Source organism: Molothrus aeneus, assembly GCF_037042795.1.
Source record: "Molothrus aeneus isolate 106 chromosome Z unlocalized genomic scaffold, BPBGC_Maene_1.0 scaffold_55, whole genome shotgun sequence".
NCBI lineage: Eukaryota > Metazoa > Chordata > Aves > Passeriformes > Icteridae > Molothrus > Molothrus aeneus.
The window spans coordinates 456,880-479,640 of NW_027098762.1; the positions used below are offsets into that span (position 1 = coordinate 456,880).

At 55.9% G+C, this 22,761-nt stretch overlaps 2 protein-coding genes across 3 annotated transcripts; both read right to left on the reverse strand.

Annotated features, from left to right (window-relative positions):
- Positions 1 to 1,249: 1,249 nt before the first annotated feature.
- ONECUT2 (one cut homeobox 2) lies at positions 1,250 to 10,992 on the reverse strand. Of its 2 annotated transcripts, XM_066569924.1 has the most exons (3): positions 10,831 to 10,935; positions 9,846 to 10,764; positions 1,250 to 1,884 (listed from the first exon to the last, which is right to left on the reverse strand). In XM_066569924.1, the coding sequence occupies exons 1-3, from the start codon at positions 10,933 to 10,935 to the stop codon at positions 1,598 to 1,600; spliced, it is 1,311 nt and encodes a 436-aa protein (XP_066426021.1). In that variant the 3' UTR covers positions 1,250 to 1,597. The 2 variants fall into 2 exon arrangements, with proteins under 2 accessions (XP_066426021.1, XP_066426020.1); XM_066569923.1 differs by having other exon boundaries at positions 9,846 to 10,992.
- A 3,369-nt stretch (positions 10,993 to 14,361) lies between these two features.
- Positions 14,362 to 22,113, reverse strand: ST8SIA3 (ST8 alpha-N-acetyl-neuraminide alpha-2,8-sialyltransferase 3). Its single transcript, XM_066569916.1, has 4 exons — positions 21,886 to 22,113; positions 20,930 to 21,052; positions 18,582 to 19,139; positions 14,362 to 18,387 (listed from the first exon to the last, which is right to left on the reverse strand). Exons 1-4 carry the CDS (start codon positions 22,062 to 22,064, stop codon positions 18,105 to 18,107), a joined length of 1,143 nt encoding a protein of 380 aa, XP_066426013.1. The 5' UTR covers positions 22,065 to 22,113; the 3' UTR covers positions 14,362 to 18,104.
- Between the last annotated feature and the right edge of the window lie 648 nt (positions 22,114 to 22,761).

Here is a 22,761-nt window from a genome sequence, read left to right on the forward strand (position 1 = left end):
GCAAGAGGAGAAACAAACTGAAACACAAGTAGTGAGAATCCTCATCTTTGGTATTGTAGCTGTTGAGGTTTTGGTTGCTCTGTTCCTTGTTCTTTTGAAAAAACTGCATAGGCACAAATTAAAGACAATCTTCAACTTTAAGAGGACTTGAGTTGTCAAATGAAGCAGCAATTGTACTGGCTTTGCTTTATTCTCATTCTTGCCAACCCTTTCTTTGAGATCTGCTTCCGAAAATGTCCGAGATGTTTGTAGAACACAGTGTGGGGACTCGTTTGCTTCCTGACATGCTTCCTTGTTTTGTTTTTTTTTAATTTTAATTTTATCTTTCAATGGAATAGTTTGTTGCAGAAGAAGTAGGTGCAGAAAACGTTTCTTTGGTTTCGATTAAGTAGTACATAAAAAAGTCTCAAGTGTCTGTGGCGGAGCACGGCCGCGCAGGCCGGTCGGCAGCCGGCGGCCGCCGCCAGGGCGGCTCCGCTGCGCGGAGCTGGAGAGAGGCCGTGGGGCTCGCAGGCTCCCCCGGCGCCGGCCAACCACCCGCACCAGCGACCACAAGGAGAAATGGCAAGGTATAAACATCTTTGGCTTGCAGAAATCCTGTCTCTTTGGTGTGCTGTGTTCCTGCCGGCTCGGGGAGCTGGCAGGGAAAAGGAACTTAGGGATGCGATAGAGCTAAACGCGGCACATCTGAAACGGTCAGTGGCATCTGAAGGGCTTGTTTCTGTTTCTTTTCCTGCTTGAAAGTACCATAAAATACTGACAAAATGAACAAAAATACACTGAACGCTGAAAAGGTTTCGGTAACAGCCGTTGCCAAGGAGAAACCAGATTCCCAGAAACTAAAAAGGATGTAATAAGGTAAATTAATCTACGTCTTCCAAAACATTGTGTTTGCTCCATGAACTGTAGCAGTTCCATCGACCTCCTGAGTGTGCATTAGGTACAAGCACAGAGCTTGTGAGGAACTGCCAGCTGTGCTTGAGGCTCGTGCGGTGTTCCCAGGATGTCAGGCTGCAGCTGGCACAGCCGCCCTGGGCAGCCCAGGGCCGGGCCGTGGCTGCAGCTACCGGCTTTGTGCTTGATACTTTGAGCTCAAGAGAACTGAACTTTGCTGATCCAAGAACAAGCTGATTAAATTAAACTAAAAAACCGACCAAAAAAACCTTAAATCTGATTTTTCCCTAAAACACTTAACAAAAAACCATGCCTGAGTTTAAAAACAGGGTCTTGGGTTTTTAGTATCCGACTTTGTGCTCCGTTGTCGTGTGGCCGCAGGGTGGTGTGGCCAGCACACGGCAGGCGCCGGGCACGGGAGGCTGCCGGGCCGGCAGCGGCTCCCGTCGGCCACGGAAACCTGGGGCTCAGGAGAAACCTGCCTCAAGAACGACTCCCCTACGTTTCAGACCTGCTTCGCCTGTCCTGAGCATAGTATTGTGTGGAGAGAGGTTGAAGTGGAGCCTGCGCCTGCCAAGACTGAGAGAAGCCGTAGGAATGTCCTCGGGACCAGCTGGGCTGGGCTTGGTTGCGGGGGATTGTGCTTTAGTCGCCGGAGAGGGGCCGCGCTTCTCTCCGCGCTGTGCCGGCCGTGCCGCGCCCCTCACGCCTTGGTGCAGGTGCTGGGGGCCGAGGAGGAGCCCCCGGAGCTCAGGTCGTCCTGCCACTTCTCCAGGCTGCGCCGGCGCGCGTTCATGAAGAAGTTGCTGACGGTGGTGAGCTCAAGGCCCAGCTGCTGGGAGATGGTGATCTGCATTTCTTTGGAGGGACGCTTGTTCTCCTTGAAGATGGCGAAAAGCGTTCGGCGCTGGAGGTCCGTGAAAACCAGGCGGGATTTCTTCTGGGAGTTGTTCCGCTCTTTGTTGGGCTCTTGCTCTTTGCGTTTGCAGGCTGGGAGGGGGTGGCAGAGACAGAGAGAGAGTGTCAGGGTGGTGCCCACAGAGCCCGCCAGCCACCCCGATGGCAGGCACTGTCACACGGTGCAGGCAATGTCACCAGCTGAGCCAGCACCACGCTGGCACTGGGACTGGAGAGCTGCCAGAGGAATCCAGGGGCTGCATTGCTTCTACATCCCCAATACCTCTCAATAGCCAGGAATAACAGCTGTACGTACACTCCAAAGCAAACCCCAGTCAAAGCTCCAGTAGCAGCAACTTTGTGTGAGCACCAAGGGGAAAAAGCACCGGGGAGCTCCTTGGTGGAGCAGGCACTGGCTCACCCGGCCCTGCCCTGCTCCTCCCCTGCAGCGCCCCAGGGCACCGCTCCCATGCCTGTCCCCATCCCGGGGCATGTCCCGAGGGTGAAGCCAGCCTCAGAGCTCAGGTCACGCAGGGCAGCAGTGCTGGGCCATTGCTGAGCCCTGCTAATGGATCCTAAACACCATTCGTATTAATAGCTGCTCTGTATTTATTAGCAGAGAGAGAACAGCAAGTGCTGAAACCAATACCGCTGCCGGAGCACACCCACACTTAAAAATAGCCTGCCCAGGCTGTCTGCAGCGGGCACAGAGAGAAAATCCATATGTTGACATGGTTAGGTAATGTGCTGGGACAAAATGAGCCCAGAGAATTGATAAGCGGGCGGGTTTTAAGCAGCCCTGTTAAATAATTCTGCAGGTCTGGAACGTGAAATAAGGCTGGCCCAAAAGTAAAAGTCAGACTGTGGAAATGTCTGTGATTAACCCAGTCAGGGCTGTACCTGTGTGGAACCTGGCCCAGCCACTGTGGCACTGACTGTCTCCTTCTGTGCAGGGACCGGACCTCACAGCATTTCTGCAGGAAACAGGGCTATTTTCTTGGGGTGCCTGACCCTGACCCCTCCCAGCTGCCAAATTGCAGTTGGGGCTGCAGCAGAGCTGCCTCTGGGAGGGAGGTGAAGGTCAGACCTCAAGGCACAAGAGAAGGCTGGTCCTGGAGCCGGGCTGAGCGCAGACAGGGGCTGTGGTGAACGCTCCCAGCACAGCCACGGCGGCAGCAGGAAGCAGCAGGGGTGCTCCTGGGAGCACCGAGGTGAGCCCGCACCTGGCCCCAGTGGCCAGACCCGCCTCTCCGAGGCCATTATCCCAGAGGAGCAGGAGGGGAGGGTTTGGGCTCTCTGACTGCACCCCTGACGCTGCACAGATAACAGCCAGCTGCCGGTCTGAGCTGAAAAAGCAGATGATAAGCTGGGTTCACTTGGCCACGTGTCCAGAATCCAGGAGGTGATGTCCCTGGTGCTGGGGACATGACGAGCAGCAGCATCTTTGCTGCAGCTCCTAATCGGTTCCGGGACACTGGGACGAGTGGAGTGTTTCCTACCATCACTAATTTATGTCCTGAGATACTCTGCGTTTTACAGTTATTGGTATCTGATAATAAATAATGCAGAGGTATGTGCTTTTTGATGCATTCAGTAAATACTTTCCTTGAACTGTTGAGTTTGCTCTTGAAAAGGCCCCACAAAGGCAAACGCTGCACCTGACGTGCATCTCTCAGCAGAGAAAAATGGGGTGAGCACTCTAATAAAATCAAGTGATTTTCCGGGAAGAAAGAGAAAGGTTTTAACAGCAGAGGGAAGGGAAGAGACCATCTGGATTCTAAGCACAATTTGATTTATTAGCTGTGGTTAAACCTGAACATATCTTATGGAAGAAAATGGACAACCAGCAAGAACTGAAAACCATAACTGTGGAAAAAAATATACATAAAAATATAAAAGAAAATATTTTTCTTCTGCATTGGATTAAAGATGCTCTTCAATAGAAACAACACAGGAACTGCTCAGAACTGGGGTCAGTGCTGCTTCCCTTGGCATGGACCAAAGTGGAGCCCCACAACTTGAAGGGCATTAAGAGGGTGCAGGGACCCAACGCTGCACTGTGACACCCTGAGTATCATCACACTGAATTTCCCTACTAATAGTCCATTTGCCTGACTTTCTGCAACAATAACTCTGATTTGCTATTTTCTTCCCCATAGGAGAGGAACCTAGCCAGCCCAGGCATTCCAAACAGCCAGAAATCCTGAAAAATGCCTAGAAGCTCTAGTGCTCAGTCCAGTCCCACCCTGTGAGCCCTCAGGCATGGGGCAGGGATGCTCCGGAGCCCCCATCAGCTCCTAGGAGGGAGACAGAGATGAGGACACGAAGGTCACCAGCATCAGAGGGAGGAAGAGGCCCAGGAGGGGTCCCGGGGGTGGAGCAGTGCCCAGGCAGCCCCAGGAAAAGCGGGATACGTGCCGGGATACTGGAGACATCACCAACACAGCTCCGGTGCCTCTCTGGCCCTGGGTGCTTTAACCAGCAGCAAAAGCGACTCTGCAGCCACGAAACAAAGAGCAGGGGCTAAGAAGGAGCCAAGCAGAGACCGATGTTCCCTTAATCCAGCAGTATGTCCTCAGTCCCCACTGCTCCTAAGGACAAGCGGTGAATATTGATCCTGCCCGTGTGGCTTGTGTGGGTGCAAAGTCACCCAAACCCAGTTATCTGTCTGATGGAACTAAAACTGCTCCTCTATTCGATTTTGGAGAGGACTCAATGTGAGGGAAATGTAATTACTCTGGTAATACTGAACACAATGAAATGACCATCAAAACATTTTCTAAAGATTTAAAATGGTTTTCTTTTGCTGTGATTCACTTAAAGCAACCCCTTGTATATCCCTGTTACTACAATCTTTTAAAAACTAGGCCTCAGAAATCAATTTGATTACCTCTCTGAATTAAGTATGCACGAATGAGAGCGATTGAGATCAATACAAATTAGGTTAAGTACTCCGCTGTGTACAAAATCATTATGGAACAAGGAGCAATCAGAATGAAGATGCAAATAATCACATTGTCGGGGTGGGCAGCCAGTGCTGCTCATCTCTGCTGCTGCACGCACACCAAACTCCTAATTTTTGAAACCCTAGGAATGCCCTTGATGGCATTTATCCAGAAAAACAGATTGGATGCGCAGCACAAAGTTAATTCTGTTCTTCCAGGGAAGATCTGCTTGCTCATCCATTGCAATGGTGAGGTGCTCCCTGTTTGGAGACGCAGGATCCCTGCAATGCTCTGAGAAAGGAGTTCACAGCTGGCTGTTTCCAGCCAGGAAGGTGTTCTCCTGGTACCCCCCTGATTTCTCCCTCTCAACACAGAGGAGAAGGTGTGTGGGAAGCCCTCCAAGGAGACCTGCTCTGCTCTCCCTTCACCTCCTGCAGCCCAGTGCTGCTTGCCAAAGCTTAATGCCTCGGCACAGGCCCCGTGCTCCCATCCCATTATGAGGGGATGAGAACTGCTGGAAAATCACCGCTGCTCATAAATATGTTCCCTGCTTACTGAGAGATATTTTGGTCTTGGAGACAATTTGTGTTTTGAGAACCTGCCAGCCTCTATCGCTTGTCTAATAATTCCTCTGAGCAGCATTTACCAGTGGTTTGAGTCCCTTTTTTCACAACGGAGCAGTTTGATTTTATAGCTCAAAACCCCCAAACAACCCCAAAACGCTCCAATTTCTTTTTTGATTGCATTTCTCTCTGCCATCAGCGAGTTGTCTGGCTGATGTTATCACCAAACCCATTTGAGATTAGTCTGTTTGGTATGATTTCTGTGTGAAAACCCCTCTATAAATCAGAGAGCCTTTTATGTAAAAGTCTGCAAGATTGATAGAGCTGGATAGAAAATCTTTTACCTTGGAAAAAGAGATGTATTATCTGTCCCGTTGGATATAGTGCTTTCTCTGCATATTCATTGCCCAGGTATGATGGGCTTTTTCCAGAGAAGACAGGAGCCAGGATGGGAGCCTTAAATACAAACAGATTGCTATCAGAAGGAAGGGAGTGCTCTTCTTCGCTGTGTCTAGTGGGGATAAGATGAGAAGCAAAGGGTTTAAAAGACAAAAAGTGAGATTAAGGCCAGTCATTAAGGGTTTTTTTGTACCTGTAAGCCCTGGAAGAGATCGCTTAGGTAAAAAATCCCCCTCTGGAGATCCTGAAGAAGGGGGCAGACTGTCAGGACAAGTGAGGCCTGCAGTCCCTTTCAGCCCTGCCTTCCCTCTGCACTCCATTCTCTGCACGCCTGCAGAGCCCCGTGTGCACTCTGAAGGCAGCTCCAGGGGAGCTGCTCTGATGAGCAGGCGGCTGCTTTAGTGCTCCGAGGCTTGGCACAGCCGCGCTGGGGACTGCAGGAAGCTTGTCATCTCCCTGTAATGGCTAATTGGGAGGGAAGGAAAAGCTCCTGCAGCTGCTGGATGGCAGCAACGTCCAGGACAAGGATTTGTGAATAATACCAGGGAGGAGCACCAAGGATGAGCACCCAGGGCCACAGCGCAGAGCAAAAACGCTCCTAACAGAGGGTGGGTGGGAAGAACTGACACCAGTGACTGGGAAATAATCCTGTTGGCAAAAATGTTCTCCCCTCGCCACAAATAAATTGTGGCAATTTTCAGCCAGAGAGGAATACTTGAGATTGGCATATTTAGGTTCAAACAGTGATGGGCAAGAGGTACAGGGAAAAAAAAGAGATGCTAGGGGGAAAACTCTTCTAAGGAAAACAGCTTCAGAACGAGTAACACTTGATGACCAATTAATTGTTTCTTTTAAAAAGCAGGGGAGAAAATACAGAAATGCATTTAAGCCAAAATGTACTCAGAATGAACTTCATCAAATAATCAAGAAACTGATAAAACTCATTTGCTTTGCAAAAACAGGATTCAGATTTCTGTGTGGCAGAAATGCCTTCGAAATGATGTGGAACAAAGAGCTGGGGCAGGGGATGATTTCGGAAAGTTGGTACATGAGAAATACAATTTATCAGCCAGCACCACAATTTACCGCATGGATTGTTCAAACACAACCACTAATCTATAGCTGAAGAGAGCACCAATATTTCAAGCCACCAAGCACCTTTCAAAGAACATTTACATACCTGTATATTTAGTTCAATGCTAAGAAATAGCTTTATAAATAGGTGACGTGCCTGATACAGATGTTATCATGCCTTAACTTTAGGGGATGCAGACAACAAAAAACTCTCCAAATCCAGGGAAGAAACATTTGGTAGGGCACAAAGAGGCAGAGGATGGGTGGACAAGTGTGCGCAGCCCACTGCTCACTGCGAGACCCCTCTCCTTGGCTGGAGCACCTGGGGGTGCAGGCTCAGCGCCGGGATGTGACACTGCCGCCGCCCGCTCCTGGTACTGCCACCCACGGCTCGCCGGGCGACTCCGCGGCCTCGTCTCGCTCCCGCTCTCCTCCTCCCCTCCCTCCCTCCGCCCCTGCTCTCGCCCCTCTCCGCCGCTCTCCGTGGTACTGACAGCGCAGAGCACGGAGCGGGGATCGGGCAGCTCTGCGCTAATGAGCCGCGGACGGTGCTTCGGTACAGAAGTGTTTAATCACCAATAAGGCACCGCAGAAGGTAAAGAGGCGGCGGAGCGCTCTGCTGACCCCGCAGAAGTGCAGGGCTTGTGCGTTCGGGGCTCTCCCGGAACCTCCCCGCGGCGGCGAGGGAGGGAGCAGGGAGGGTCCCGAGGGCGGCCCCGCTGTCCCGGTGCAGCCGCAGCCAGGCACGGGCACGGGGAGCCCGGCAGGGCCGGTGCCCGCGGAGCTGCCCTGCACAGAACCCCCAGCGCCGCCCCCGACAGAGGACTCCGACAGACCCCCGAGAAAAGACAACAAGCACAGAAATAATAACATTACACTGGATGACGTTAGAATAGGATACGCAACACTATATATCTTCTATAATAAGAAAAAATACTGATCACACCCGCATTGCTACTGCTCCCACAGGAGAGGGGGATTTCCCTCCAAGGACGGCAGATTTGCACCACACTTGGGGTGGGTAGCTGGTGGGTATTTTTTGTTTTTAAAAACCTGAAATACTTGTGGCTTTTTCCCCATGCTCAGAGGGATTTAAGCAAGCGAGCGAAGGGGGAGAAGGAAGCACTGAGGCGATGGGGCCGCATATTCACACGTGGTAATAAAAGGAAATTAAAATAATCGATTTCCTGAAGGGAAAGGTAATTTGCAAAGGTCTTTCCCGCTCCATGGGGAGTCCATGGCCACTTAGCACCTGAGCTCTCTCCAAACTTTACTCCTGGATGCAGAGGCATTCAGGGGACCTGGTAAAGCAGAGACCCAGAATTATACAGGCATAACTCTGCATGCAGCTGTGATTCCTGATTTTCTGCTCTATATGCAGGACTCCACGGGGAACCCCCACCCGGGACCAGTGCTGGGAAGGAAAAGCACCAGCCACGTTACTGGAAATGAGCCGGCTCAGGTTCCAGATCAATGAAAACTGGGTCCACGCGTTGATGCTCCTGTTGCCAGCATTAATGCTCTTTTAATCTTCTAAACATTATCTGCATCGATTTCCCTCTCGATACACGTTTGCTTGTGAAGGCGACATCGCCGCGTGCTCGGCAAAATACCCGAACCCCTTGTGTCCCTCCGAGGCCCCTGTCAGACCCCGGCACCTTCCTTTGGCTGCAAGCACAGAAGAGCCGGATGCCCGCGGGTGCTGGAAGGGACAGACGAGTTTGCAGTCGGCGTTAGAGCCGAGCAGGGCATCTGCGTCTCTCTCCCGAGCCGGGACTGCCCCGCACCTCAGGAAAGCCCGAGCACTCTCCGCGGGGGTTCTGGAGACCCCAGGCCGCGGGTGTTTAACCCGCAGCACCTCTGGTTAGAGGTCGGCCAGGGATTAGGGCCATCAATCATCCGTGGCCCCTGTTCGCCCTGCTCCGCCGCATCCCAGCCTCTCCGGCAGCTGCCCTTGTGAGGGAAATCTCTGTGCCCATTTCCCCACCGCAGAGACCCCCGGGGCCCCTCAGACCCCTCCGGCTGTGCCGGCAAGGCGGGCAGCCCTGGGAACAGCCCGCTGTGTACCTGCCCACTGGGAAACGCTCTGCCCTCGTCGGGATCAATTGAACTAAAAGAAGGGCGGACTCGGTGGCACAAATATCCCGGGATTTTCGTCGCTGTCAGAGCAGAGCGCCCCGGCCCCTGGCCCCCACCCCATGCTGCGGTTTGTCCCACGCGTCTCTGCCCGTGCCATAGTCCCCCGTGTCCTTCTTCACCCACGTCCACGGCATCGTGGTTTCCGGGGAGCGGGAAGGCAGCCCCGGCCGTGCTCCACGGCAGGGCCCGGTCCTCACCCTCGCGGGACCGGCCGGGGGGCCACCACCGGGCACGCACCGCGCCGCGGGCGCGCCCCGCACGGCCTCAGGGCAGGGACAGCTCTCGCTGGGTCTGTGCCGCTCACCTCGGGTGCGGGCGCCGCCGGGGGCGGTGCGGGGTCGGTGCGGGGGTTGGTACCGGGGGTCGGTACCGAGGGTCGCTGCCCGCGCCCCCCCCCGCGGCCCCCGCAGAACAATGGGGGCTGCGGCGCTCCGCGACCGCGCCAGGGGGCGCCCGCGCGGCCTCCGCGGACAATGCGGCCGGGCCGGGGCCGCGGGGGCTGCGCGGGGTCCGGCCCCCGCCCGCTCCCACCGGCCCCGCCTGTCCCGGGACGCGGAGCCCCCGCCCGACCCCCCCGGTGCGCCCGGCAGCGCCGGCAGCCGCAGGAAGGATGCTCACGGAGAGCGCGGTGCGGTGCGGAGTGCGCACCTTCAGCACCCGGCCCTGGAGAGCAGCCCCGACCCCGCCGCCCGGCGGTGGCAGCGGAGCGCGCCCCTCCGCCGCCCCCGAGCCCCTCACCGCCCAGCCGGACACAGCCGGGGTGCGCGGTGCTGCGGGGACCGGCTAGCTCCGCACAGCCCCGCGGTTTTCACGGCGGAGCGGGGAAGCGGCCGGGCCGGGCCGGCGGAGGACGCACTGCGGGGCCGGCCGGCCGCTCGGCGCTGCGCTCCGAGGGGCGCGCTGCGCTCCCCGCCTGGCACCGGCTTGCACCTACCTGCTAGCCGCAGGGCAGACATCCTCTGGAACTCCGGCTCCTGCAGCCACTTCCACATCCTGCGGAACGTCTCCCGGCCGGACTTGAGTTTACTCCAAGGCTTGGGGTTCCGCAGCAAGTCCGAGAGGGTCCCCTGGGAGCGGCACAGCACTCGTTGGGCGAAGATGGCCTGCGGGATGCTGTAGCGCTTCAGCTCCGCCGTGATCCTTTGTGCCACCTCCTTGGTGTTGATCTCCTCCAGCTGCCCCGCGCCGCTCCCCTGCGGGCCGGCGGCGGGGGGCGGCCGCTCCCGGCCGGCGGGCAGCGCGGGGCCGTGCGGCGGCGGCGGCCCGGGGGGCGCGGGGTGGTGCGCGCCGTTCAGGGGCGGCAGCATGGCCGGGGGAGTCCCCAGCCCCCGGGGCAGGTGCTGCTCCCCCCGCGCCAGCATCGCCGCGTGCGCCTCGAAGTTGGGGCTCAGCATCTTGTCGTGGCCAGGCGGCCCGTAGCCGTGCAGGCCCTGCTGGGAGCCAGGGAGCGGGCCCAGCCCGTTGCCCAGCGGCGAGAGGCTCTGCCCCACGGCCGGCACCTCCTTGTAGGGCCCGTAGAGGCTGTTGACGGCCGGCAGCCCGCGCTCGTCCCGCATGAGCGCGAAGCCGCCGCCGGCGCTGCCCGGCAGGCGCTGGTGGTGGTGGTGGTGGTGGGCGTGCGGGTGGGCATGCGGGTGGTGGAACTTGTCGGAGACGGCGGAGATGGGTGGCAGGGGCTGGAGCGGCGTCAGCGTGGTGTAGGTGCCGCTCATGCCCATGCCGGGCGGCGAGGCCTCGCAGGGCACGCTCATGGCGTGGTGCAGCGGGATGGAGAGCTCGGGCCGGTACTCGGCGGCGCCGTCCAGCAGCGAGGCCATGCTGGGCACCATGGCGGGCCGGGCGGCGGGGGGCAGCTCCTGGTGCGGCGGCGGCGGCGGCGGCGGCGGCGGCGGGGGGGGCGGCACCCGGAGCGGCCCCGCGCTGCGGCCGCCGTGGTGAGGGCTGGGGCTGCCCATCATCTCCGGTTCGTGCCCCGCCGCCCCGTGCAGGCTGCCCAGCGGCTCCATCGCCAGCTCGGGGTTCATGGCGCACGCACCCGGTTCCCCGCCCAGGCACCGCCGGCCGCCGCGCCCGCTCCTCATCCGCTCATCGGGGAGGCGGCCGCCGCGGCCCGGGGCCGCCCGCCCCGCGGGCAGCGGCGGCTCAGCCGGGCCCGCCGCGCCGGCCCCGCGCCATGTCCTCGCCTCGCCGCCGCCGCCGCCGTCTGCGGGCGGCGGGAGCTGTCCGGGGCCGCTCCGCCCCGGCCGCGCCCGCGGGGCCGGGCTTGAGCCGCGGGCGGGCGGGCGTGAGGGCGTGAGGGCGGCGGGAAGGGCGGGAAAGGCGGGCGCGCGGGAGCATTGGTGGGCTGAGGGTCGGGGGGCGTGGCCTCCGTGAGGGGACGTGAGGGGACGTGAGGGGACGGCGGGGCCGTTAAAGATTCCGCTCCCTTTGTAACGTGCGGTGCCACCGGGAGCTCCCGGGATCGGCCCGGAACCGGCCCCGGCAGCGGCCGGGGCTTCTCCCGTACCGCCGCCACGGGGATCCGCGGTCCCGGCTGCGCGGCGGCCGCACGGCTCTCCTCCTGGCAAGCGGCTCCGCATCCCCCGGTCCGCAGCCCAGCCCTCAGCCGGCGGCTCCCAGGGCCCCGCTGCTCACAGCCGGCCCTGCTGCAAACCAAGGTACAGCGCTGATCTGTGCTGTTGGTTATTGGTTATTAGTTGCCTTAAAAGCGGCTGAATTCGGGCTCATTAATAAGGTGCGATGGACATACCTCACCCTGGGGTGGATGGTGAGTCCCAGGAGCCCGCCGTCCCCGTGCCACCCCGCTGGCACACGGCTGTGGGGTCCCGCTCCCGGTGCACACACACACGGCCAGGCGTTCTCCCCTCATCCCAGGGAAGGGCCGGTTCCCCGGGCCGCCCCTCAGCCCCGCGGCTGGCAGGGGCAGCGCACAGCTCCGCAGGGCACAGGGCGTGCGGCTGGCAGCGCGGCTCTGTGGGCAGGGGCAGGGCGGATGGGAGCCGACAGGGACGGGGGCCCCGAGGGGACAGCACACCTTGGCATGTCGCTGGCAAGCGGGGATTTGCCTGCTATGGCGCAGCCCGTGCGGGGCACCCGTGCCAAGACACACCGGGTCGGGCTGTGCCCGCTGCTCCCAGCTGTGCAGTTCACTGCTTCTCCCCGCTCCTTAAATCAGCAGCCGCAACAGCAGCCTTGAGTGTCCTTGAGTTTTGTATCGTCCTTATCTCGGCTCTGATAACCGTCTCCGTATTTGTGGAAGTCCCACCTCCACTGGGTCTTTCCTAACTAAAAGAGGGAAGTGGGGAGAAATGTCATCTTTTGGACCCTCGATCATCAGGTCACTCACTCTCCAGAGCACCTGGTATCTCCTTGCAAACAGGTTGTGTATGACAGCACCCAGTTTCCCTACAGATTAGATCCCAAAGGATAATGATCAATTCTTCCCATGCTGTCATCACAGCATCTCTGGAGCTCACGATGTTTTCTGAGCTGCTTTTTAGCACTATCAGGCGGGTATAAAGTGGAGTTCCCCCCACCCCAGCTACTCCTCCCGCTGCCAGCTTGTGGTGAGGGAAAAAAAAGGAAGACAGAAAAGAAAGCTCTGGCGTGAGGTGCCTTTGTTCAGGGCAACTTAGGCGTGAAATCTTTTTGTCCTTCCTAAAGGAAGGCAAAAGTTGCGGTTGATTTGGGGAAGAAAGAGGCGAGTGCAGCGCTCCTGAGACGGAGGTGCCTCTGTGGGCAGGCGGGAGGAGGGTGGGTGGGCAGGCCCTGATGGGAATCTGGTGCCGCAGATGAGCTGGTGTCTGTGTCCTCCCTTTTCCTCTCTATTCTTCCCTTTTCCTCTCTTTTTCTCTTGCCTTGCCTTCTCCTTCTCCAACAAATTCATCAGGTCTTTGACTTTTTCTTTCCAAACCTGCACCCGATGGCTGTGTCCCCTGAGGATGTTTCGTTACACACCGTAGTGTCTAAGTCTGGTGTCTTTCCAAGTTAATTTCAAAAGTTTCCTGGGAATCAAGGTGTAAATATCCCTGTGTGGCGCAGCTGTACCGCTCTGATGGAGCAGTGCCTGCCTCAGAGGCAGGAGGGTGCCGGGTGTCCTTTGTCACCCAGGCAGGACAGGGCGCAGCCGAGCTGGCAGCTGGGCACGGTGGGCAGAGCAGTGCCACAGCCGGGTGCCTGCTGCTGCTGCTGCTTCCAGCCCAGCGAGCTTGGGCTGCCCAGCGGGACAGCGTTCCCTGCCTGCATGGCTGCCTTTGCCAGAGGCTTTCCCTCTGCTCTTGGGGGAGGGAGGAGGGGGTTTCTTTGTTAGCTTTCCTTCTCCTGCCTGCCTGCAGCTGGGCCTCCCCCTGCCACAGCCCTTGCTCCCCCCAAAGAGGCAGCGGTGGGGTGTCCAGGGATGGTGGGTTGGGACAAGCCTGGACATTGACCTGGCCTGGCTGAGCTTTCTTGCCCAGCATCCCTCTGGTTTGGGCTGTGGCTCCCCTGGGAATATGAAATTTAATTCCTCTCCTCTTTTGTTCTCCGGGGTTCTCTGTAGTGTCCTGCAGCACCCGCACCTGGCACCTGACCCAAACCATGCAGGAAAGAAGGGGTGACCCCAGGGTGACTCCTCAGTGCAGGACACGGCACAGGGAGTTCTCCTCTAAAGCAGCTGGCCAGGGCCTGTCATTTTCACCTGCTTTTAAACAAACATTGCAAGTGTTTTCTTTGGCATTTTGAAGCTGCTGTCACAAGTGCATTCTCTGCAGAGGGAGCAGCTTCAGCCCCTCAGGACAGAGCTGGACATGGGGCAGGGGGTTCAACCCATGCTGGCCACTGGCACCCTCCAGCCCCAGCACCCATGGTCAGCAGAGCCTTCCTCACATTTACCAGAGGCAGAGGAAGGAAAGGATTTTTCCTATCCCATCCCCATCCCCAGATTGGGTTATAGGGCAATAAATCCCTGCCTCTCTGCCAGGATGGTCTCAAGGATAAATATATGAGCTGTAGTGGGTATTAGTGGTGGGAAGCACACAGCACAGACTGAGGATCTGGCATGGCTCTGCTCCTGTGCCTGCCAGCCTGAGGGATTCTGTCCTGGGAGTTGATGTGAACTCCTAAAAACAAGAATTCCTGCCAGTGAGGACACTGCAGTGCTGGAGCAAGCAGCAGGTCACCTGGAACAAGAAACAGCAGTGGGCTGTAAGATGTTCCTGGGGATGTAATTCACCTTAATGAGCAAACACCCTGAGCCAATCAGTGCCGAGATTCCCACACTTTTTATCTTCACGTATTTTACAGGAGTGCAGAATTTGATCCATCACACCAAGCTTGTTGCGCTGCATAATTAAATATAGGCAGCATTAAGCATCACTTTTGGCAACTCCTCTGGTGAAGTTTTCCAGTAAAACCTATCAGTGGCCCTGAGCAGTTTGGGAAATAATAATAAGGAAGAGGCAGAGGCAGTGGAGTTTTACAGACTCCCAATGCACAAGAAACCATTTTATTTAAAAACAATGCATTCAATATCAGGTTATGGCACATGAGTCAATGCTGCAGGCACATCACACCACGGGATCACACTGAGAGCTCCCGAGCCCCAATGCTTGTGCTGAGGGGAGCCAGGGCACCAAGGGCTGTGCAGGCACGCTGCAGCCTGGGCTGGGACACACACAGCCTGGGGACACACACAGCCTGGTGCCAGCCCTGGGGACACACACAGCCTGGTGCCAGCCCCTGCCCCTGTCCCAAGGCTCTCCGTGGTCATGGGGCTGGAGCAGCTCCACGTGCAGCATCCTTCCCGCCACTCACCTGAGAGGTGCCCTGGCCCTTTATGAACATCAGCCTTTTAAAAATAAATGATGCTTTTAGTATGGCCCTTACTAATGAAACCTTTATTACAATTATGGCATTTTTCTTTTTTTTTTAAGTTTATATTTTTTTATCGAAAACAACTCCATCAGGCATTGAACTGTAGAGCCATTGAAATAAAGACACATTCATTTACAGAAAACCTGCTTTTTCCTGTTTGCTCTGTTTTTGCAGCCTCCATTCACAGTAGCTCTGTTTCACAAACTCTTGCTTTTTGGCTTAGTCCTACAATTAAACCTGGTAGCCCAATGCCTGTTTTCGTGTGCCTTGCTACCATTCACCAAGGAGATGCAAGCAACAAAAATAGAGACCCAAGATGTATAAAAGAAGAGAGGAAACGTATTCCCAGTCCTATGTACACCCCCAGCACCTTGGCAAAGGGGCTGGAGAGGGATGTGGCTGCCACTGGATACTGTCCTGGCAGCCCAGGGCCAAGCAGGGTCTCCCAACGGAGGGAGCTGCTCAGGAGGACTTGTCTGGATTTTGGAGCCTCAAATGTTTTGTACTTACAGGTATTGACCACGCTGCATTAGCTCTGTTGGCTTGTCCAGACATTCAGTCATGGGAAGGAGAGTTCTCCCTGAACCATCAGGAATTCAGGCAGAAGGTTTGGGGCCAAAGAGAGGGAAGGAAGAGCCCAGCTGAGGTGATGCCACTTGCAGGGGCCACTGGCTGTCCTGAGCAAGGAGGGCAGCCCCAGCACCTTATAAATAACTATTAAATAAATAATAAAGATACTTGTTTGTTAATGCAAAGGCATTTGTGCTGGAGAGAGGCAGCCCCAAAGAGCCTCTCCTCCTCAGCCACTGTCTTGTCCATCCCCTGCCATCCTCACCTCTCCCTCAGACCCCACCTGGCAAAACGAGAGCTGCACACTGTGAGATGGTTTTCCACCTTGCATAAGCTTGGGCAAAAGAATATTGATACTAAGAAGCAATTTACTTTGGGCTGTGCTGTGCCATCGATCACGGGGCAGAACTCCCCATTAAAATCAATGATTCTGAAATGTTCAGTGTGGGTCTGGAGCATCGATGGGGAGTTTTGCTTAAAAATCAATGATGTAATATGGCGTTCTGTCAATAATTTTTCTGTATTCCCATTTCCAAATATTTGCAGTCAGTTTTGTGCTTCCTTCTCTGTATTTGGTGCCTCTTTGTGCTTTTGGAAAGTTCTGGTGGTGACACCAGGACTGGCAGGGGGTTCTGCCCCTCTTCAGGGCCATGGGAGGTTCCAGAAACTGTATGGAGCACACTGCTCCCCGCTTTCATGCCAATATAATGATAATAGTTCTCATTTCTTGAATTTGCTGAGGAGAAGTGATGGGTCCCCACAGGAAACTGGTAAAAGGCCTCTTGATAAAAATATCTGGCATTCAGAGAAGCCAAGAAGGGTCACTCAGGCTTTGGGGTGACCCTTCTGCCCCCGTGGGCTCTTTGTCTTTAGGATTAGAGTTGCTGGGCACCGCTTTACCGTGGACCTCAGTGACCAGCACGGCTGCTGTACAGCTCCATAGGAAACAATGTCAGAAATTATTCATTCCTGCACTTCATTAGTGCCCAGAGCAGAGCTCTTCTTTCCCTGTGCAATTTCTAGTTTGGGGCTAAACCATCTGTGTGCTCCAGCACGTGGAGAAGGGTCCCTGCAGGCTTTGTTGGGACCCGTGGTGCCCGGTCACTGCCAGCCCCACCGCTCGCAGAGGCAGTGATCCCACAGCCCTTGCTGGCACTGGGGGGACATCACCACTGTCCCACTGTGACTCCAGGAGCACAGGCACTCCAGCTGGACCCTGCTGAGCAAGTGTGAGGAGCACAGGACTGGCCAGAGCCCCAGCAACAGTGGCTGGGGCAGCAGGGGGTGATCCAAGCCCCAGCTCAGCCCTAAACAGCCTTTGGAAAAGCGAGGCGGGGAAATGTGGGATGTTTCCAATGAAGGAGAAGGCCACCAGCTCCTTCTCCACCCAGGGGTGTGGGGGGACAACCATCCTGGCTGCAGGGCCAGCAGAGCTGCAGTGCCACAGTGGGCACCATGGGCACCAGGACATGCCTGGGCTGCTCAGCTTGGGTGCTGTGCTGGAGATCTCCTTCCTCATCTCCTATGTCTGATCACAGGTAAAGAAGCTAAGGAAAATTAACCTGTGCCATTTTAAACACCGGATTTTGCATCTTCTGTCATTGTGGGGTCAGTTCTCAGTTAGAACAGTAAAAAATTGTTAAATACTTGCCAGCATACTCATAAGAAACCCAGTTATTTCCCAGGCTCCTTTATCCTGAGACGTACTGGCCAACACTTCCCAACTGTAAGCGACCCTACTGTTTGTCCTGTCCCCAGACAGCTGGATTTCCTGTGGTGCCAAGGAAGCAGCTGCCCTGTCTGCCTTGGAGTGCTGCTGGTGATGGGAAAAGGGGGACACTGCTCCAGCTGGCTGACTGGTGAGTTACACACATAAATGGGCACATTTGGTCATGGCATTGCCTCTTCCCTGCACTCCAGCTCTGCTCACTTCCCTACAAAAACTGGTTTTAAAAATCCCAGCACCTGGCTTCCATTTTTGCCCATCCTGCCAGTCCCTGCCCAAGCAGAGGGATGAGGTTTGGGGCTTTTCTCACCATGTCTCCAGAGAAGCCTAATTCCATGTATTGTGGTGGTTTAAGTTTAAAATCAAATGACAGAATAGCATCAGCTGGATGGGAATGAACATGCCTCCATCTGTCTAGTCTGGACTAGGATCTGTCCCGAAAGGAATTAAAACACTGAAGTATTCCAAGAGTGATATAAACACCTAGCTAAGGTATGAGCCACTTTGTGACCTTCTTCTTGTTATTCTTTAAAAAATGTAAAATTCAGTAAATAGGAAAATACCCAAGCGGTGGAAATCAGGATCCACACTGAGGAACTTGCGTGTGACGACGCGCTGCAATTCCGAGTGGCTTCCTCCAGCGGCCACGGCAACGCTGAGCTATTGACAGCAACAGATACAAAAGAAGCAAAACCTTTTAAAAGTAGCATTTCTAGCTCTAATGGCAAGGAACAATAAAATTATTTAGGGTGTTTAGCAGAATGCTAAAATATGAACAGATATTAAAACATACTGAGTGGCTTATCTAGAAATGCAAAATGTTTCAACTTTGCAGCTGCACAAATCGCATCCACAGAACATGATAAAAGCTTCTGCACCGCTAAATACACTGAAACCCTGGATGAGCAGTAGCTAAAAAGCATCTTTAAATTATGGAAAAGATTCTAGGGTGTGTTTGTTTCCTTTTTAGAATTCTATCTGAAGAATGTTTAATTTGGTTTTGGGCACTTTTTTAGACAATTGTTTGGCACTTCAAGATTTAGGTTCTTAGGCACAATGCGACAAGGTGAGTTTGGCCAGTCCTTCACCGTGCATCCTGTAGAGCAGCTGGAACTCTGCAGGCAGCTGGTGGGACTCCTGCCACTTGGTGGTGAACTTGGTTCCCTTCTTGTCGTAGTAGTGGTACGGGAGGTCCTCCCGCGTGTTGGGGTCGAAGGCGAAGGGCCAGAATCCGTACAGGTGGATCTCGTCACAGATGGCTGAAGCCAGGGTGTACATGAGGATACCTGTGCTCAGCCGCTTCGGGGACAGGTGCTTGTTCCGCCAGTACCTGGGAAGACAAGAGGGAGTCAGAACCAATCTGCTCAGAAGTAGCTGAAGGCTGTTCTGAAGCAACCACAAAACGGCAGTGGCTCTGACAAGAAGTGGTCCTGACTAGCCAGATGTGCCTCCCACATCAGGCACGAGGGGGAAATCAGTTAGGAGATATATTTGGCCAGTTAAATGCAAGGCAAGCCCACCCACCTGTTAACGTGCTGCATGATATTTCCTGGCCAAGCCAGCTGGACCTTTAGCTGCCCTCTGTGCTCAACAAAGAAGTCAACCAGTGTTCTCGTGACTGTTGCCGATGTGTGGAAGAAAAAAGCAGGGATCCAAAGAATGGCCCCATCAAGCTTTTTCAAACTTAAAAAGAAGTTGTTGCGATCCTGAATGGTCAAGAGGTTGTTGTAATACTTCTCCAGGATGCTGGGGTTGAAGGTGGTAAGGTTGGTTTTCCTTCCAACATCTTTCTGGAAAGCCTCGGTTGGAGCAAAGTTGCAGCGAAAGACAAAATCCGATTTATCAATTTCCTGCCCGCACTGGCTCCCGGTCAGGATCCCGCTGTTGCCGACCACAGCACAGATGTTGTAGTGCTTGTTCATGATGGGAGACACGTCAGGAAGCAGAGACCTGAAGTTATTGCTGATGGAGAAAACATACTTGTGGCTGGAGTAATCGTAGTGCATCAGCTGCCCGATCCGAACGCTGCTCTTGATCAGAGAAAAGTTTTTGATGACGTCAACATGCTGAAGGATTTCTTGCCTAAAACAAGAGCAAAATAACAGAAAACAAGGAGTTCTAATTGCCCTTTTTTGCAGTGGATTTGTTTTCCACCTAGACTTATATTTTTCCTTTTTTTAATTTAAAGTGTACTGAAGTAGTTTCCTGAGCAACATGATGCAGTGGCTTTTCAATCAATATAAATAGATGGGAATGAGGGAGCTGGCTCCTCACTTAGAGCTCCACTTGGATTTACCGGCTGGTCCCTACTGATGCCAGCTCAGGCTGTGCCTGTGCCTCTTGGAATAGTGTCAGGATTAAAATATGGGATTGGCTGCTTAGGGCAAGGGGTGCAGCCCGCATTACACCCCCACAGCCACCCAGCACTGCACTGCCCTGTCTGGGCTGTGACACAGCGTAGGGACAGCTTTCTGCTGGGGCTGTCTGTGCCTCTCATTGCTGGTGCAGCCGCAAGGCACGTGAAACAAACCCAGGATATCCAACTGAATTAACAGGAGACAATTTATATATATATATATATATATATATATATTTATGTTTTCATTAACAAGCTTCCAATCACAAAACCAAGCGACAGTCACTGTCTCCATCTATGCAAATATAGTTCCTTAATTCATATTTGGGCAAGCACAGCGGCACTTTTAAGAGGGTTATTAGGGATACTTAGAAAGCAAACAAAACCAACCCTGCTTGGGAATTTCCCTTGCAGGGCATAAAATTAGAAACTGAATAGGACTTTATTTACTTATGTTTATGGAAAACAAACAACCATTCCTCCAGCTCACATCCTCCAATGTCTGAGCATTAATGGAGTCCCACTGGGTGCCCTAATTATGGGTTCTGGCTGGCGGACAAGTGCAAAGGCAGCTCCTTGAGGCATCAGCTAAAATCATCGGAGGGGTAGCACAGGAGCAGGCCTATGGAGCTGCTGGTGCCAGGGATGGAGCAACGCTGAGGGTGGCCACTGTCACTGTCACACAGCCTGGGTGGTCCTGGAAAAAGATGGGACTAAGTGCCCCATCCTCGCTGCAGCCCACAGCTCCTGAGAGCAGGTGTGGCAGCACTGGAAGGGAAGTACTTGTCCTGCTGTCCTTGGACTGCGGCCTGAAGGGAGGAGAAGAGCCCAAACCCTGCACTGAGAGGTGCAGCAGCCCCATCCTGCCTGGCCACAGAGCCAGATTCCTGCTCCCCAGGTGGGACATGTGAGCAGAGCCATGAGGCAGCCCCTAAAACAGCAGGCATCTGGCAGGACAAAATTACGTCCAAGATGGCAGTAGCTGTCCTAAATGGCTACATGGTTTTATTTTCTTTTATAGAAATGCTGAATATATGCAATCAGCAAATAGATGTATGTATAAAGAGCACAAAGCTCTGCGCCTGCCCCCGCAGCTGGAGCGGAGCTGGAGGCAGGAGCAGCACTGCACTTGCTCAGAACTGCCAGCAGCTGGGAAGTTTCTCTGTGTGCCTTCGGCCTCCATGAACACAGCCTTTCATGGCTGTTACAGGCCAAATGTTTCCACTCTTAAACCACAGCTATTTATCCTGGAGTAATGACAATTCCACTTGCACACCAGGAAACTGGGTCACGTTCTAGTACAATAATGTGTGTTGCAGCCTGGTGTCCTGCTCTGAAATAATCAAGTCTTTCGGGACAGCTGCAAGTGTCTGGGGGAAAGCTCTGGTTCAGCCTTTGTCTTCTGCCGCTGGCAAATTCCTTGGAGCTCAGAGCACTTAGCAGGGTGCTGCATTCCCTTAGCTGCTGCTGGGAAGGGCACAACTGGGCCCTGCCCATTGCCCAGGTGCTGGCTCACCTCTGGTGGGCGAAGGCGCTGCGGTTGAACACCCACTTGGAGGGCTTGTCCTGCAGCTCTTGGCCCAGGGAGTTGGTGAGGGGCACGAACGAGGGGTCCAGGAACTTCAGTGCAAACTGAGACCTGCAGGTGGGCACAGACACCAAAACACGCACACACATGGGGACACGTGGAGTCACAGAGATGGCAATTTACACACCTGTACACACATGGAGACACAGAGACACACATGCACACACAGGGGACATGTGGAGTCACACAGACAGCAATTTACACACATGTACACACGTGGAGACGCAGAGACACACATGTACACACATGGGGACACATGGAGACACAGAGATACCCATGCACACACATGTACGCACATGGAGACACAGGGACAGCCATGCACACACATGGGGACACATGGAGACACAGAAGCAGCCATGTACACACGTGGAGACACATGGAGACACCCACGGATAGACATGGGGACACCCACACACACATGGGGACACCCACACACACACATGGAGGCACCCGTGCACACAGATGGAGGCACCCGTGCACACACATGGAGACACCCGTGCACAGATACGGGGACACACGGAGACACTCACACCCACACACATAGAGACACATAGAGACACATCCATGCAGCACCCATGAGGACGCCCACGCAAGCACACAACACACGTGCACACACAAACCACACACACACACCGCAGCCCCGCAGCCCCGCAGCCCGTTACCGGCCGTGCCCGACCCGCCCCCGCGGCCGCCGCCATCAGCACCACGGAGAGCGCCCGGCGCCGCCGCCGTGCCGTGGCCGTGCCGGCGTCCCCCGGCCGCCCGCCGCCCCGCAGCCCGGCCCGCGCGGTGGCCGCTCCCGGCGCTCCGCGGCCCCGCTCCCGCGCCCCCCTGGCTGCCCGGCCGGGCCGGGCCCGGGGCCGCCATGGCGGGCCGCGCCTCACCGGAATCCCGCGTGGAACATGTACATGCGGGGCCCGGCGGCGCCGGCGGCGCGGGGCGCCCCGAAGATGTTGTCCTTCTTGAGCGAGACGTAGCTGATGAGGGACAGGATGAGCAGCGCCACGCTGAGCATGACGAGCCCCAGCACGCTGGCCACCCGCACCATCTTGCAGCTCCGCATGCCGGAGGCGGCCCCGCGGCTGGGCGGGTGCGGGGCGGCCGCGCCGCTACATTGGGGGCGGCGGCGGGGCCGGGGCCGGGCCGGCTCCGCCGCGCTCGCAGGAAAATGGAGGGACGGGGCGGTGAAATGGCAGCCGGGAGCGCCCGCACGGCCCCCCCGCTCCCCCCGCGCCGGCAGCCGCGGCGGGACGGCCTCGGGCACAGCCCGGCGCCCCGGTGACCCCCGACAGGCCCGGCGAGCCCCCGTCGAGGCCCTGTGCCACCCCCAGCCTCAGCGGGCCCACCGACAGCACCAGGTTTCCCCCCAACGTCCCCAATGTGCCCTCAAAAGCCCCAGGGCCACCCGGAAAGCCCCAGCACCCTGCAACAGCCCCGGGGTGTCCTCCACAGCAGTTCCCTCCCCACTGTGCCCACCCTGACATCCCCACTGTTTCCCCAGCAACCCTAAGGTGCCCAGACCACCCTTCCCACTGCCTTGGGGTGCCCAGATGACCCCCTCAAAAGCCTTGTGTGTCCCATTCTGGCAGCCACAGGCATACCCCTGGAGCCCACGGAGCCCCCAAATATGCATGAGGGCTGAGCATGGCTCAGCCATGGGGGGCCTAGGCTGCTGGGGACGCTGTGCTTCTGCTGGGGACGCTGTGCCCCTGCTGGGGACCCTGTTCCTGTGCTGGGGACCCTGTTCCTCTGCTGGGGGA